The sequence below is a fragment of the Protomyctophum bolini genome, assembly GCF_963924005.1.
Source record: "Protomyctophum bolini genome assembly, chromosome: 18".
Classification (NCBI taxonomy): domain Eukaryota; kingdom Metazoa; phylum Chordata; class Actinopteri; order Myctophiformes; family Myctophidae; genus Protomyctophum; species Protomyctophum bolini.
Genome location: NC_137879.1, coordinates 4,486,147 through 4,501,713, shown reverse-complemented (window position 1 = coordinate 4,501,713; position 15,567 = coordinate 4,486,147). Strand labels below are relative to the sequence as shown.

The window sequence follows — 15,567 nt, the reverse complement described above, 5'->3', positions numbered from 1 at the left end:
TCTGGAGCACTCTGGTGGAGCTGTTGCCCCCGCGACCCGACTACGGGTAAGCGGTTGAAGATGGATGGATGGCTGGGGGTCCTTGACATGGAAATGTGTGAGAATCACTGGTTTAAACTACATTAAGATTAGGAAACAATAAGCGACTACACTTTAGAAACAAACCTCATCACAACTACCAAGGGGCAGCGGTGGCCGAACGGTTTGCGGAGCGGTCTTGATATCGGAAGGTCGCTAGTTCGTATCCCCGGACCGGCACGTTAAAATGACCACCGCTGAAGTGCCCTTGGACAAGGCATTGAACCTCTACCATGAAATGTTCTATGAGCAGGGCCTGGCTGTAAACAAGTTATTGAGCTTAGTCCAGTTACCCTGGGTAAACATAGTACCTTTCCTTTCCTTTACCAATAATTACAGGCAACTTTAGAGAAAATCAAGCCCAAAGTCGCTTATAAGAAGCAGACATGGCAACACTGCAACTCTCCCTTTTTGTTTTACTCCTCCTTCCTGCTCGAGCGTCCTCTTTCCGCCCCTACTGTAGGCCTCTTCTGATTGGCTGTTTGGTTGTCCGTTAGACCTCCGCGCTCAAAGCCACACTGCCACCTAGCGGGCTGTGTGGCTCGGAGGATGGATGGATTGATCATGGATTGATTGATTGATTGATTGATTGATTGATTGATTGATTGATTGATTGATTGATTGATTGATTGATTGATTGATTGATTGATTGAATACTTTATTAACGGGTTGCAGAAAAAAGCACAGGAAAGTACAGTTCAATTCAAGCCTTTCAAGGTCTGCTAAGAGGATTTTAAACCCAAAGAAAGCACTATATTGCTTCAATTTGCTTGTTTCCATTGTGGCCTTCGTATTCAATTATTCATTGGAAGATGATTCAGTAGCCTATTTAAAAAAACAATGAGAAACCTTCTCCAAAACGACAACTTTATTATCTCAAAGAAAAGGATAAACGTTCTCATAATATCGTCTCTCTATTAACTTGACTAACTATTGCACTCGAGAATCTTCCACTTAATGTCCAAATGTATCTCAAATTCACAAATTGAGATACGTTTGGAACTTTGGACATTAAAGTGGAACTTTATTCAATAATCCCCGCATGTCTAGTGTGTAATCCTCTTTAGAGCCAGTAGGTGGGTCTCGCGAGTCGCGCTGCACTGCAGTCGGCTCCATGGTTCACTCCTAGCAAGGTCACGTCAAAGAGATTCTATATAAAGAGGCGACACTCTCATTAAACCCCATAGTAACAACCAGCGCCCAGTGCCTCCGCCATATTGGTGTGATGACGCAACTTCCGGTTGCTCTAAAAAACATGGGTGCGTTCGCAAATGCTCACCGGGACAGGGGCGCAATAGCCTAGGGGACGCGGGGGACGCGTCCCCTGCCAGCGTCACATTGGTCCCCCCCAGATGAGTTTGGGCCTGGTACGAGACTATAGGTACAGCTGTTGCTTCTTTCGAAAAATATAACGCAACATAGGAACCCCGCTAGTGTTTTTGGTCTTCGTCTGACAGTTTCTGTAGCAGAAAGACCTCTTTTCTGGAGGGGGGGGGGGACAGTCGGTTTGGGGGGGTTCCCGACGGCTGCGCGTAGCTTCCACCTCTGACAGAGGGGAAGGGAGTAAGCGACGCCGTCAGAAACCCCCTCACTCAGGAAGGCCCCCTCACTCAGATCTCAGACGGACCAAATTGCGACAATAACATACAGCCTATGTAAAGATGAATATAAACAAGACCTTGGCGCAAAACTTCATATTTACCCTGCTCTAATACAACAAAAGTGTGTTCTTACATCCTCCATTTCACATCAGCACTCGTGAGTAAATTTAATTGCCATTATGAAAGTTTTCAGTGACGTTGGACCCACAGGTTGCATTGTCGTCAATAATTAATCTGTCTTTAAAACGTTCTAATGTTAATATAGCATATTGGCATTGCATTTGTATGTGCATTGAGTCACTGGAACAACCTCTCTGTAGTCCGACCCTAACCATAACCCCACGTTTTGGTGGTTAGACCCCCCCATCCCCCCCTCCCCTAGGGTAGTGGGGGGGACGGGGGGGACGGATTTTTCGGCGGCGCCGCTTCGCGGCGCCGCTCTATATCCCCCCCTAGCGTTCGGTCAGTGTTGCGCCTCTGCACCGGGAGCTCATTCTCGTATTAGTTTGCATTGCACAGTGCGCTCTTTCCGAACGCTTCCAAAAAGAGTCTTTGAAGTCATTCTATTCCACTTCTAAGATTATCCTCTCCCGCCGCCATCTTGGTGTGATGACGTCAAAGCGCTACCGATGCGCCATCTAGTGGTGATTCCAAATATTTGAGAGTGTCGCCTCTTTATATAGAATCTCTTTGGTCACGTTCAGGAGTAGAGTGTCGATCCCATGGCCCAGAAGGTCATAGCGGTTTTCAACCCTTTTCATGTATATGATGATTCTGAAGGTCCATAGTTTGTTCAGCATTTGAGCCACGGACCACCTATTGATTACATTTAGCCTCTCAGACCCAAAACAAAAAATATATTTTGTTATCCTTGGGTAAGATTTTATCCACAATTCCATGCTGTATTGATGTTGGTACCATTAGGAGAGATAACAGGCAAACGTTGATCAAAATAACAATTATTCTACATTCTGTAATTGTAGGCATACGTGTAGACTTCCTGTAAATTAATTAAAGCCGATATTTAACAATAACTCAACTCCTGAGAGCGTACACAATGAAACCAAATGGATCCTCCTTATACTGGTCCATTTGGCATCATGTTACGCTCTCAAGAGTTAAAGCTCTATTAAGGGTCCATCTACCAACTCTCCATTTAGCTGGGGACCACCTGAAACCCCCTCAAGGACCACTGGTGGTCCCCAGACCACTGGTTGAGAACTATACTGTCCTATAATGTTGATGATTTATTGTATGTTATTGTATGTCTTGATGAATTGAACACATATAGGACCAACCACAATGGAAACAAGCATTGGAATCGGGACCATAGTATAGTATAATCACTGTTCACTGTAGCCTACTACAGCCTTCACATTTTCATGAAATTGTTCTGTTTTTCTATTCGTGTATTTTTGAGGGGCGCTAGCCCCTCCTATATACAGGTTTAATGTTTGTTTTTATTTTTAATGTTTGGTGTTAATAACTTGCCTGGCTAATAACCCAGACTCAAATCACACTGTCGGCAGGCAATTGTTTTTTGCCAACGGCTGATTCGGTCTGGCTTATTAGCCAGGCTAGTTAATAACGCCATTGACAATGAAGGGAAAATGTACGTCATCTTGTCCCTAACACAAACATTAAATGTCATTAACAATAAAGATAATTTAATGTTTGTGTTTTCACTGTTTGTTTTACATCACCATTACATCACCTAATCATAGCAACATGAGTTAGACTTTAATATAGGCCTATTATTAACGCCACTCACTTCACACAGGTGTGATTTTTATATTTACTATTTTTTGTGTTGTCCTTTTTTATCTCAAATGTACAGTATGGCTAGTTTGGCTACCATACTGTTAAACGACTAATAAAGTATTCAATCAATCAATCAATCATCTTGACTTGTATTGAATGAACTGTAAAAATAATGAGCAGCCAGTTGCCCTGACAACAGGCAACAGTTGACAACAGTCAGTGAGACCAGACCATGCACCCAATCACAGCCAGATCATCATCATGCATCCTTCTGGGCCATGGCATCTATAAAAATCCCAACCTCTCGCGAGCTTTTTACAGTCTATGCTCGCGAGAAACAAAGAGTCGTTTGTCTGAACCAAAAAAAACAAAAACATCCAACAGCACAGATCTACAAGGCGGTAGACAGATTAGATAGCGCTATCTATACCTGCTGCAACAAGCTGCAAATTGAGTGTCAAGCTTGTAGATCTTTCCTCTTTGGGTCGAGGTTCGGAGCGACACCGAGTCGTACTGCGGTCCGCGGACCACCACACCACACGCACGGACGACGGGACCACACACACACACACACACACACACACACACACACACACACACACACACACACACACGGCTTTATAGGAAGCCTCTTCGTTTATAGTTCCAGGAGGAGGACTGCGCAAAACCTACCCACGGTCCACACACACAGCAGGGATTTACAGCCGACGACGTCATGAAATGCTGGGGGAGAGACATAGATATCAGAAACTGACAGTCAGTCAGGCAGGCAGCATCCCTTAAACTGGACGCAATTTTAAACTGCTTTGATCACGTGCTATTTTGCTAGATATTAATGCTTTAGCTTAAGCATCATAAGAAGACGAATACAGCATTTATCGAGCATCACATCATCGGCCACGGAGAGAGAGAGATGCGGCTTGCTTTATGCCACAGCAGACAGTCGACGCATCACCATCATCATCATCAGTAGATTAAAAACTACTACTTGGGGAAGCTGTTGCGTTCTTTTTTAATCCGCAGGCATCAGAAGAACAACATCAAAGGATCTCGTCTAGTCTCCTTATTATTGTCTATGGTGTTCTTGTCTTTTTCTTCTTATAAGAGCAAACAACACAACGATCAAGCTGATCTGATCACAAGCACGTTCACAAGAAGAAGAAGAAGGGCCTTGTTGTGTGTGTAGTGTGTGTGTGTGTGTGTGTGTGTGTGTGTGTGTGTGTGTGTGTCTGTGGTGTGTGTGCTACAACAACAACGCACGAAGTGGGATTATAAATGAGAATGCCTAGTACTGAGGGGACGTTGTTCAGTTGAACATGGGCAACGGCGACACCAATGTACAGTGTTATGTTCTGTCCTAGGAGGACTCATTCCGTTGCTTCTTCTGGTGCTTTTTTAAAGTCATCACCATCGTCTTCGTCGTTGTTATTTTTATTATTGTTATTATTTTGTAACTGCTGACGTGATCGACGTCTCTGCTGGAAATGGGCGCTCTGACCAGCAGGCAGAACGTCGGCGTGGAAGAGGTGGATATCCCGTCCAACTCCGTCTACCGCTATCCACCCAAATCTGGTGAGTGTGTGGGCACGCACGCACACACACACACACACACACACACACACACACACACACACACACACACACACACACTGTCAGTCTGTGTCTGTCACTGACTGACTGAGCAGCAGGTCATCAGGACCTGCTGCTCAGTCAGTCAGTTAGTCAGTGGTGATGTCTGTCTGTCTAGTGACATATTCATGACCTGGTCATGAATATGTCACTAGACAGACAGACATCACCACACACACACACACACACACACACGCACACACACACACACACACACACACACACACACACACACACACACACACACACACACACACACACTGTACTGGGAAATATCATGGCATTTAAATCGCTGGTTTCCACTGTGGGGTCAGGGTCTAACCAGAGTTAGACCCTATATTCTAGGGTCTGCAGTGTGACTCTGACTCTGAGAGAGTGTAAGCCTAGCTGCCTATACTACTACATCAATACACACATGAATGAACACAGGACTGTACAGTGAGTGTACAGTACATTGGAGATCAGGGTCTAATGTCTGTGGCCTAAAAATGTACAGTATATCCATCTGGGGCTCCCTCCCTGAAATGAAACGGGAAGACAAACTTAAACATCATCGTCGTAATCATCATCATCATCATAGTGACATCATCGTGATGACAGGACATTGTCTGGTGGTGTGAGACTGAGTAGACACGTACCTACTGTACTTACACACAGAGAGAGAGAGAGACCTAGACCTACACACAGAGAGAGAGAGAGAGAGAGAACCCATTGGTTCTCAAAGTGGGGTCCCCCATGCAGGCCAGAAGGCAAATGAGGATCAGTTATCACTTATCAAATCAGTTATCAAAGCCCTATCTTAACCTTTTTTGGGGTCTGGGGCGCTTTCATTTTTTTTGGGCTATTCGATGCATCGTGAACTTGTAGATCTATTGGGGGGGGGGGGGGGGGGGGTCTGCAGCCAAATGCTGCAGCAGCAGACCCCCAGCATTTTGGGCTCCTTGACGTGAAAATGTTTGAGAATCACTGCATCTTCTTCGCTCCATCTCTGATATATCAAGGAATGTATTAACCAGTTTGCTATAGTTTCAATTTACAATTTACAATTTAGGCATTTAGCAGACGCTCTTAATCCAGAGCGATTTACATTAAGCAAGAACAAAAGCATGGGAACAACTGTGACATGCCGAAATAGTGAAAATAACAAGATCTACAGATCGGATGTTGTAAATTGTAAAATTTAAAATAATAATAATCATGCTCAAAATAGGGATAGATTATTAATAGATTATTTCACGAAACTATATTGATTATTGACGATTTATAGTAACCAATTCAATCGATTGGTTTGTTTAACTGGCGGGCTCCCCCTGTGTCGATAGCAATTAGGCTGACTGGTAGCCTTGTCCTGGCCAGTGTGTTGCACCGTTGGTTTGACCGTTACTGCCCTGTCAGCACGCTCATCAATCTGTTTTATGTTCCTAGTGGAGTGGTCTGAGATGGGACGGGAAGTGTCCTTAACCCATTCTGACCGGGCACCCATTTTGGTGTTGGCATCATGTTATGCTTTAGCTATTGAAAAATAGCAGATCTACAAGCTCATAGCTTGTAGGTCTGCTATTTTTGAAAAATTCGAAGAACGACTGACATTTTTAGAATCTGATCTCAGGTCAGAATGGATTAATCAGACCAGTGTGTGTCCAGTGGAAACCTCGTATGAATCTGATCTCAGGTCAGAATGGGTTAATGGACCCTCTCACAGAGAGTACCGTAAAACACAGCTCAGGTAGTTATAATAATAACATTGTTTCTGGGCAGTGTTGTTTTTGGCAGCACATTTTGATTAGAGTTTTTGGTCATATCACTTTAGTTTCAGTCACATTTTAGTCACCTGGAATGTTTTAGTGTTAGTCTAGTTTTAGTCGACTAAATCTACAGTTGATTTAGTCGACTAAAATGTGTTTTGGCGGGCCTTGATGCCGTCGTAATGGCTGTTTTTACACCTGCTGAAAATAGCCCGATCTACAAGCTGAAAAATAAACATGTCATCCCGTCATCATATTATGGATATGCAGAATCAACTGACTGAGAGGAAAAGCTATTGTTACTGCTACTGAATTAGTTACATTTTCGCTAGAAGCAGACTGTATCATATATATATATATGAGTGACTGACTGTCGCAAACGAAACGATACAGAGACACCTCCCTGACAATAACACAGAGACAGCTTGTTTATTTTTGGAGCACAATATGAAACTATTTTAAGATGACCTCATGTTATTCTATATTATTACTTCCGTATGAACCAGGCAGAACCAGGGGATGAGCGAGTGACGTCAGGACTTTGGGGCTCGTATTAATGATAAGAATACCTCTCGGTTGCCACTATACCACTCACTCCCCCATCACAACAACCGTTGACTTGTGGTGTCAACAGTTGTCATTATTCTATTCTAAGTAGATGTCTCGCTGACTTCAGAGAAAGTGGAACAATACAGTATCATCCTTATTATGGGAGATGATTCCTCTCTGGCAGTTCATAGCATTTTCTTATGTCGTCAGACATTACTGCATCGGGGTGTAGGTTGTCCCGATCCCATCACGTGATCGCATATCTGGGCCGATCACGCACTTTTCCTAATGATCGGAAATCGGATTGGGAGCAAAAAAAACGGGACATCCCTAGTATCAACATTATATCCATATTAGACTGGATATTGTCTTGCAGAGATTAAAATAGGGCAGATTTTGCATCCCAAAATGCAGTTTATAGATTTGAGTTGAAAACATTCCCTCTGAAAGAATATATATTCAAAGATTTGCGCCACATTTTCACGATTTATCAAAAATAGCAGACCTACAAACTTGTAGCGCGGCACTCGGTGCCACGCTATGAGATTGTAGATCTGCTATTTTTCAATAGCTAAAGCATAACATGGTGCTTAAAACACCAAAAGGGGTGCCTGCCCAGAATGGTTTAAGGTTAGGGCTACAGGCATAGTGTTTGTGAGGTTAGGGTTAAGGTTAGGTTTAGGCACAGTTTTGGTGAAGTTAAAGGTTAGTTTATGTTTACCTGGGCGACACACCAAAAAAAACGGGACATCCCTAGTATCAACAATATCCATATTAGACTGGATATTGTCTTGCAGAGATTAAAATAGGGCAGATTTTGCATCCCAAAATGTAGTTTATAGTTAAGGGACGCAATAAAACAACGAGGTAAAACAAACCATGTTTCATTAAGGCCCCCCCCCCCTTCACCTCGTCTCAGCCCGCCTGACTCAAGGCACTGCCCCTAAAATGCCCCCCCCCCCCCCCCTGAAAGGATGTGTCAGCAATTTTCCCCTCGAACCGTGCAGTCACTCTGTAAGTCTGTAGGCTACTGTATATGTGTGTGTGTGTGTGTGTGTGTGTGTGTGTGTGTGTGTGTGTGTGTGTGTGTGTGTGTGTGTGCACGGACACGGCAGCACATACAGTACTGTCTGTCATCACAGCAAGGTGTCCAGTTCACTGCCCTGTTTGGACTGGTGACATAACACTGTGCTCTGAGTCTAACTAACCACAGGCATGCCCTTTACGCTCACAACCTGAGGGGGGGCCCTGTTGTTTTATGTTTGCCGGGTACTAGTATGTTCCCCACTTACCTTAGCCCATTTAGACCTGAGGACATCTTCTAATTCCTGACAGTTTTCTGAAAAACCCCATGTTTCTGTGTCAGTGGTTCTCAAACAATTTCATGTCAAGGACCCCCAAAAATATATGTAATTGGCCGCCGACCCCAATCTGAAATGTGGGGTCCCCCAGAAGCAAAGATTTGAGTTAAAAACATTCCCTCTGAAAGAATATATATTCAAAGATTTGTGCCACATTTTCACGATTTATCAAAAATAGCAGACCTAAAAACTTGTAGCGCGGCACTCTGTGATTGTAGAGCTGCTATATTTCAATAGCTAAAGCATAACATGGTGCTTAAAACACCAAAAGGGGTGCCCGCCCTGAATGGGTTAAGGTTAGGGCTACAGGCATAGTGTTTGTGAGGTTAGGGTTAAGGTTAAGTTTAGGAACAGTTTTAGGTTAAAGGTTAAAGGTTAGTTTATGTGCCTGCACCTACTGTAGGCGACGCACAAAAGGAAGAGCGAGTCCCTTCCCTTCACAACACACGATTCATCTGATCAAATTATGAATCAAAATAGATAAATAAATACAAGAGCAGTTAGAAAAAGCTTATTAGTTTGATAACAACCTCTCCTATACACGACACGTTAAAATCCTGATTCAGAGGGTAGAATTGGAACACATTTGGCACAAACGGTGCAAACTGTGGTTCCATTTTGGGTACTCGATAGCTGCTGCTGTCCTGTCACCCGAGGAGAAAATAAGGAAGGAGAGGTGGTCGGATAGGAAGGACAGGGCTGGCTGGCATTAAAGTGTCGGCCCTTAAAGGCTGTATTGTGCTGGTGAAACTGATCCGTCCGTCGGCCCTGGTTCCTGTCGCTGCGTTGGATCTGGTGACACAGAGGAGGAGAGCCAGGGCTCAACTCACCTGTCGGACACCAGCTGTAAGTAATAACAAGGTGATGAAGGGTGGGAGCCCCGTCTTTGAGCTAGCTAGTGTCGTCTGCCTCGTCACTGTGTCACATCATGTGTCTAACCAGAGACCAAATGTTTTTATAATCGTCATACTGTATGATGGTTTCGGGTGTGATGGTCGGTAACTGTCATTTCTCAACCGTTTCGGACGCGGGGCGGCTCGCCGGAACCGGGCCAGCCCCCTGGGCGCGTTCCTGTGGGTCTGGAAGTTCCGGGACCCCCCCCGGGGACCCCACCACTTACTTCACACAGGTGTGATTTTAAGATATCTTTGGGGTCTTTTTGCCTTTATTGATAGTTGTACACTAGATAGACAGGAAACGGGGAGAGAGAGACGAGGGGGGAGCCACACAGCAAAGTTATCGTCATTATCGGGGACTCAAACCCACGACACACTGTCATGCTGTGTTACCACCAGCCAAGGTGCCTGGACCGCTAAGCCGGCCCAGGCCAAGTATACATAATATTTATTCACCGTATGTACACTACAGTACACACCTATGTGTGTACTTGTCTTGCATACATGCGTGTGCTGCAGTGCACAACGCACCCCCTGGCCTATATCATCTTTCATCACAGCTTAAAACTGTGTTTTGACGGATTTCCGGATTTCCTACTTTCTGTGTATGTGCGCGTTTTACTTTTTTAATCGTAATGAGCTGATCTGCAAGCTTGCTGGATCCAGCCTGTGGCTATATTTTCGGTGAAGCGATTTGGTGCAAAGTGTATATGACAATGCATTATAATCATAAATGTATTATATATAAATCCGACATTATTATACAGTCTCACTGTTACTTTTCAAATTGAGATGATTACAAAACATACATTTACCAATTCAGCCCTATGGTATTCGACAATAGCCGATCTACAAGCTCACAACTCGTCCCACTGCAACTTGTTGTGACACATTATATTAGACACTAGTTTCGACACATTATTAAAGCTTGTAAAAGCTAGTATTAAATATGAGCGGGTTGCGTTCAGTTGGATCAGTGCTGACCACCAAAGTTCCTCCCATTAGAGAGAGGTTCTGTGACAGTGATACCAAGGTATACTTTTAACTTTATCAGTTTATTTCTCCATTACTCCATGAGCCATGGTTTCTACAAACGAGACATAAGAAATGGAAATGGAATACAATGGAAAACAGATTGGCATCATGGGTGGAAGCTCGTGTCCCAGAGAGATGGAACCTAGAATGCTGAGTTTGTAACTCTATGGTTGAAGTTATATTCGCTTACTGTATGTACTGTATGTAACTGTATGGTTGAGGTTATTCCCTTGTTCACTGGCCCGTTATTACAGTCTCAGGAGGATAATGGCCGACACCGTGATTACGCCCTGGTTTTATTTCCTGCTGTTGTCATCAACAACGCCTCGGTCTCCTCGGTTGAACAAGAATGCAGTCCTTTACGTCAATAACGGACCCGCCCCGTAGTAGTCAGTTGGTACTGGGGGGGTCATTAAATGCTTTTGTTTCAGCTTAACGTGGGTGGGGTTTGTGCCTCAGGCCCTAACCACACCAATTTAACAAATTTAACTAAAGACATGTCACACCAATGCAACTCCCCTTGCTACTGCCTTTGGGGATAATGGTTTCATGCAACTATACTGTACTAGTCGCAACCGTTTACTTGCGAGGAGTTGCATGGTAATCATTGGTGCAGTTTGGGCCTTACACAATACAAGTGTCTGCTTGCTCTGCTTGCTGCACAATAGATCACAATAGAGCTTGTAGATCTGCTATTTTCAGCATGCAACCAAGTGTAAAATGACTTATACTGCATCTCTTGTCCACTAGTCCCTTCCTAACATTTTAGTCTAGTTTGTATTTGTTGACAAAATCGTCAGTATATTTAGTCTTTAGTTTTAGTCGTCGTAGCTTAGTTTTCATTTAGTTTCCATTTAGTTTTCCTCAGTGGAAAAAAAGGTAGTCGACGAAGAAATGTCGTCTTAAGTTCTAGTTGACGCAAAACAACACTGTATACCAGTAGGCGCAGCCTGACAACCTCAGTATTGATTGCCTACACCTGGTCTCCAGGACACCAGGCTCCATGGAGTGGTCTGCAGACGAGGCAATAAATCCATAGTTGCAGCAGCAAAGCAGCAAAGCAGCAAAGCAGTGCTATCTGAGTCTCAAACTCATTGTGCAGCGTTTGCAGATCTTTGTTATAGCTGAACAACATGTCTCTGTCTGTCAGGTTAACTAACCATACAGGAGCGGTGGTCTCAAAAACACAGAGGAAAGCTGACGGAGAGAGAAACAATAAAGGAGAACTCCTTCTTAGACAGAGTATATATTAACCCATTCTGACCTGAGATCAGATTCATACAAGGTTTCCACTGGACACACACTGGTCTGATTAACCCATTCTGACCTGAGATCAGATTCTAAAAATGTCAGTCGTAACCCATAATGGGTTTTAATAGAGACGGCACCGGATTTCTCCTCCCATCCACTTGCATTAAGTTGCTCAAAAGGTGCATGAGGTGATTTCACTCCTCCTTCCTGGTATAGGAACAGAGTGCATTCTGGTATAGATTGGACCAAATCGTGAACGCGCTGCAGGCCGTTTGACTATCATTGCACGTGTTCACGTATGAAACGGCGTTCACGTGTCATCATGAACGTTGCGCAATGATAGTCAACGGACCAGAATTGAGCCCAGCGCTTGCAATACCAAAATGCGGCCACTATGTCCACTATTTCGCCTCAGGGTTTCCTCCGGGTGCCGTCTCACCCGGACGGCAGCGGAGCGGTCTTGATATCGGAAGGTCGCTAGTTCGTATCCCCGGACCGGCACGTTAAAAAATTACCACCGCTGAAGTGCCCTTGAGCAAGGCATTGAACCTCTACCATGAAATGTTCTATGAGCAGGGCCTGGCTGTAAACAAGTTCTTGAGCTTAGTCCAGTTACCCTGGGTAAACAACTAAACATAGTACCTTTCTTTCTTTCTTTCTTTCTTTCTCTATTAATACAGTATATACTCTAAATGTCTGTTATCACTCTCTGTCCACAGGAAGCTACTTCGCCAGCCATTTCATCATGGGGGGAGAGAAGTTTGACTCCACCCACCCAGAGGGCTACCTGTTTGGGGAGAACACAGACCTCAACTTCCTGGGCACCAGACCAGTAGCGGTAGGTATCTACACTCACACTTGGGACAGCTGTTGGGGGGGTAGGAGGGTAGGACTAATGTGTTACTGCTGGCAGCAAACGCCCCTGAGTATCGCTGCTCAGGGAGATTATTCATGCCTAGTGGATCTTAGGTATCAAAGGTATATTCAGTGATTTCACTTCATTCAAATATCAGTTGTTTTATTGTGAAAATCCTCCCTACTATAGAGTGTGCTGACCATGGTGTTGGTGTTAACTGTCCCCAGTTAACACCAACTTTGATGAGGCTGTATTGCTTTGTTTTTAAAAAAATATCAGGTTTTCTTCATTTCCTGAAAAATGTATATTTTTCATTTCCTGAAAATTGAACATTTTGGAGTTATGAGGTTTCCTCCCGACAGCAGAGATATGTTTGTTAATAGAATATAAACATAAACGTATACAATTGGCGTGGTTGTGTATATTCTCTGTCGAGACATTTAGATTACGTGTCTGGTTTGACAGGTTCACAGACGGGTAGCAGCACAGCCTGCAGGGTGAAATTCAAATATTGACACAGAGGACTTTCTGTTTTTGTCACGCTATGTAGTACCGTAGCAGATGAATTAACCAAACATTAAGATTAAGATTGTAGATTAATACAAATGCGTCTGGCTGTTAACCAGTGCAGTGGTCATTGATTGATTGATCGAAATATTTATTAACAGTTTGTAGAATTACAGTACATTTCAAGCACAAACTCAATACAAAGACTGTTAACTGTGAGTGGACGACCCAATTAAGCATTACACTTGTTTACAACAGGGTCCACATTGTTCAATTCATCAAATAGTACTGGTTAACCAGTGCAGTGGTCAGTACTTCGTCTGGCTGTTAACCAGTGCAGTGGTCAGTACTTGGTCCCCCTCCTTTTAACCCTGTTAAGCAGTGCAGTGGTCAGTACTTCGTCTGGCTGTTAAGCAGTGCAGTGGTCAGTACTTCGTCTGGCTGTTAAGCAGTGCAGTGGTCAGTACTTCGTCTGGCTGTTAAGCAGTGCAGTGGTCAGTACTTCGTCTGGCTGTTAAGCAGTGCAGTGGTCAGTACTTCGTCTGGCTGTTAAGCAGTGCAGTGGTCAGTACTTGGTCTTCTCCCTTTTGCCCTGATATACACCAAAGCTAATCATCGGCGACAATTATAGCCGAATAGAATTTAAACTGATTCCAAAGAGGTTTGTAGCTGTATTATGACTTATGAGTGTTGCATCATTCCTGTTGGTCTCGTATAGCAGTAGACCGTAGGGACATATAACCCCATAGACTGTAGGGACATAACCCCATAGGCTGTAGGGACATGACCCATAGACTGTAGACTGTAGGGATATATAACCTCATAGACTGTAGGGACAATACCCCATAGACTGTAGACTGTAGGGACATGGCCCCATAGCTACGGTGGACTGGATACGCTGATTTAGTATCAACCATATACCACCATATACAAATACTATGTTACAAGTACAAGGCCTGTACTATTGTACTATTTCTCTACAGTATGTCAGTAGTGCTCAACTTTTTTCATGTCAAGGACCCTCCAGAATTATCTGTATTTGGCCTCGGCGGGCCCCCCCCATCTGAAAATATGTTGTTCCAAATTTTTGTTAAAAACTCTGCTCAGCTCTGAAAGAATATATATTCAAAGATTTGCGCCCACGTTTTCACGATTTTTCAAAAATCGTTTGCAGATCTACAAGCTTGTTGCGCATCACTCGATGACGCGCTATGAGCTTTGTAGATCTGCTGTTTTTCAATAGCTTAAAGTATAACATGCACCAAAAGGGGTTCCCGTCCTGAGTGGGTTGAAAATGTGACTTCTTCTATGTATGTGACTTCTAATATGTATTGAAATGCAATTTTGGGTCCGTTGCTCTCCCCAGGTTGGTGGAGGGTGTGTAGAGCCCAGGATCACATTCGATGATTGACACAGGGGTGAAAATGGGTTACAAAATCGTGGGATAAAATATATATTACAAAAAAAATTGGTATAGAAAAGTATATTCTAGACAATATTTTACATTATAATAGTTATTAAATAAAGCCTGAAAAAGCCTTTTGTGATGATGAAGGCTGCAGATTAGGCTGTGTTTTCTGGGGACGTTTTCAAAAGGGTCATCAAATTGGAAGAAGTTTTGAATAAAAATACTATATTCAAGCTGTTTGGAATAAAGATGCATTGCCAGTATCAGTGTTCGCGTGCCTTTTTCAGAATGGACAAAAAGGGTAGGTACCCTCACAAAAACATGCAGTAATCCTGGTCTCTAAACTGCCTCCCCCTGGCCAGCCGGGGCGCCTGATGGAGGGGAAAGGAACTGGTTGGAATAACGTGTTCCTTCCACACGCTACGTCCAACCAGGGAAACTCCCCCCTGTCAGGTGTAAAGGAGCAAATTGGACACTCAAGCATGAAGGAAGCATGAGTTAAGTCTGTTGCTCTCCCCAGGTTGGCGGAGGGTGTGTAGAGCCCAGGATCACAGTAGATGATTGACACAGGGGTGAAAAATGGGTTACAAAATCGTGGGATAAAAAAAATATTAAAAGAATGGACAAAATTATTATTAATACAGAATGAGATCATGTCGGATATCGATATCGGCCAGAAATCAAATGTCATATCTCCCCGACATCGCCATATCCCTATAGCCGGTACCGATAATCAATGTCAACACTGTTGTCGTGGTCGATAACCCATATTTACCAATATGTCCAATATCTGTATGAAATGAAGTTCAAACGTTGTCCTGTCTGGAAAAGGCATAGAAAGAAACACTGAATTTGAAAAAGCAACGCCGTGATTGAAATGTTCCAACTTG

At 43.7% G+C, this 15,567-nt stretch overlaps 2 protein-coding genes across 2 annotated transcripts in view; both read left to right on the top strand.

Annotated features, from left to right (window-relative positions):
* Positions 1-15,567, top strand: part of LOC308333053 (uncharacterized protein) — a gene marked incomplete at its 3' end in the record, with an annotated part of 91,708 nt that overhangs the window by 32,253 nt on the left and 43,888 nt on the right. The window lies entirely within an intron of this gene.
* Positions 3,830-15,567, top strand: part of rnf157 (ring finger protein 157) — a 46,354-nt gene continuing 34,616 nt past the window's right edge. Inside the window, exons 1-2 of the mRNA XM_080789251.1 lie at positions 3,830-5,012; positions 12,626-12,744. Coding sequence (XP_080645377.1) covers positions 4,925-5,012; positions 12,626-12,744 — 207 coding nt within the window. The 5' untranslated portion in view covers positions 3,830-4,924. The remainder of the gene's footprint in view (positions 5,013-12,625; positions 12,745-15,567) is intronic.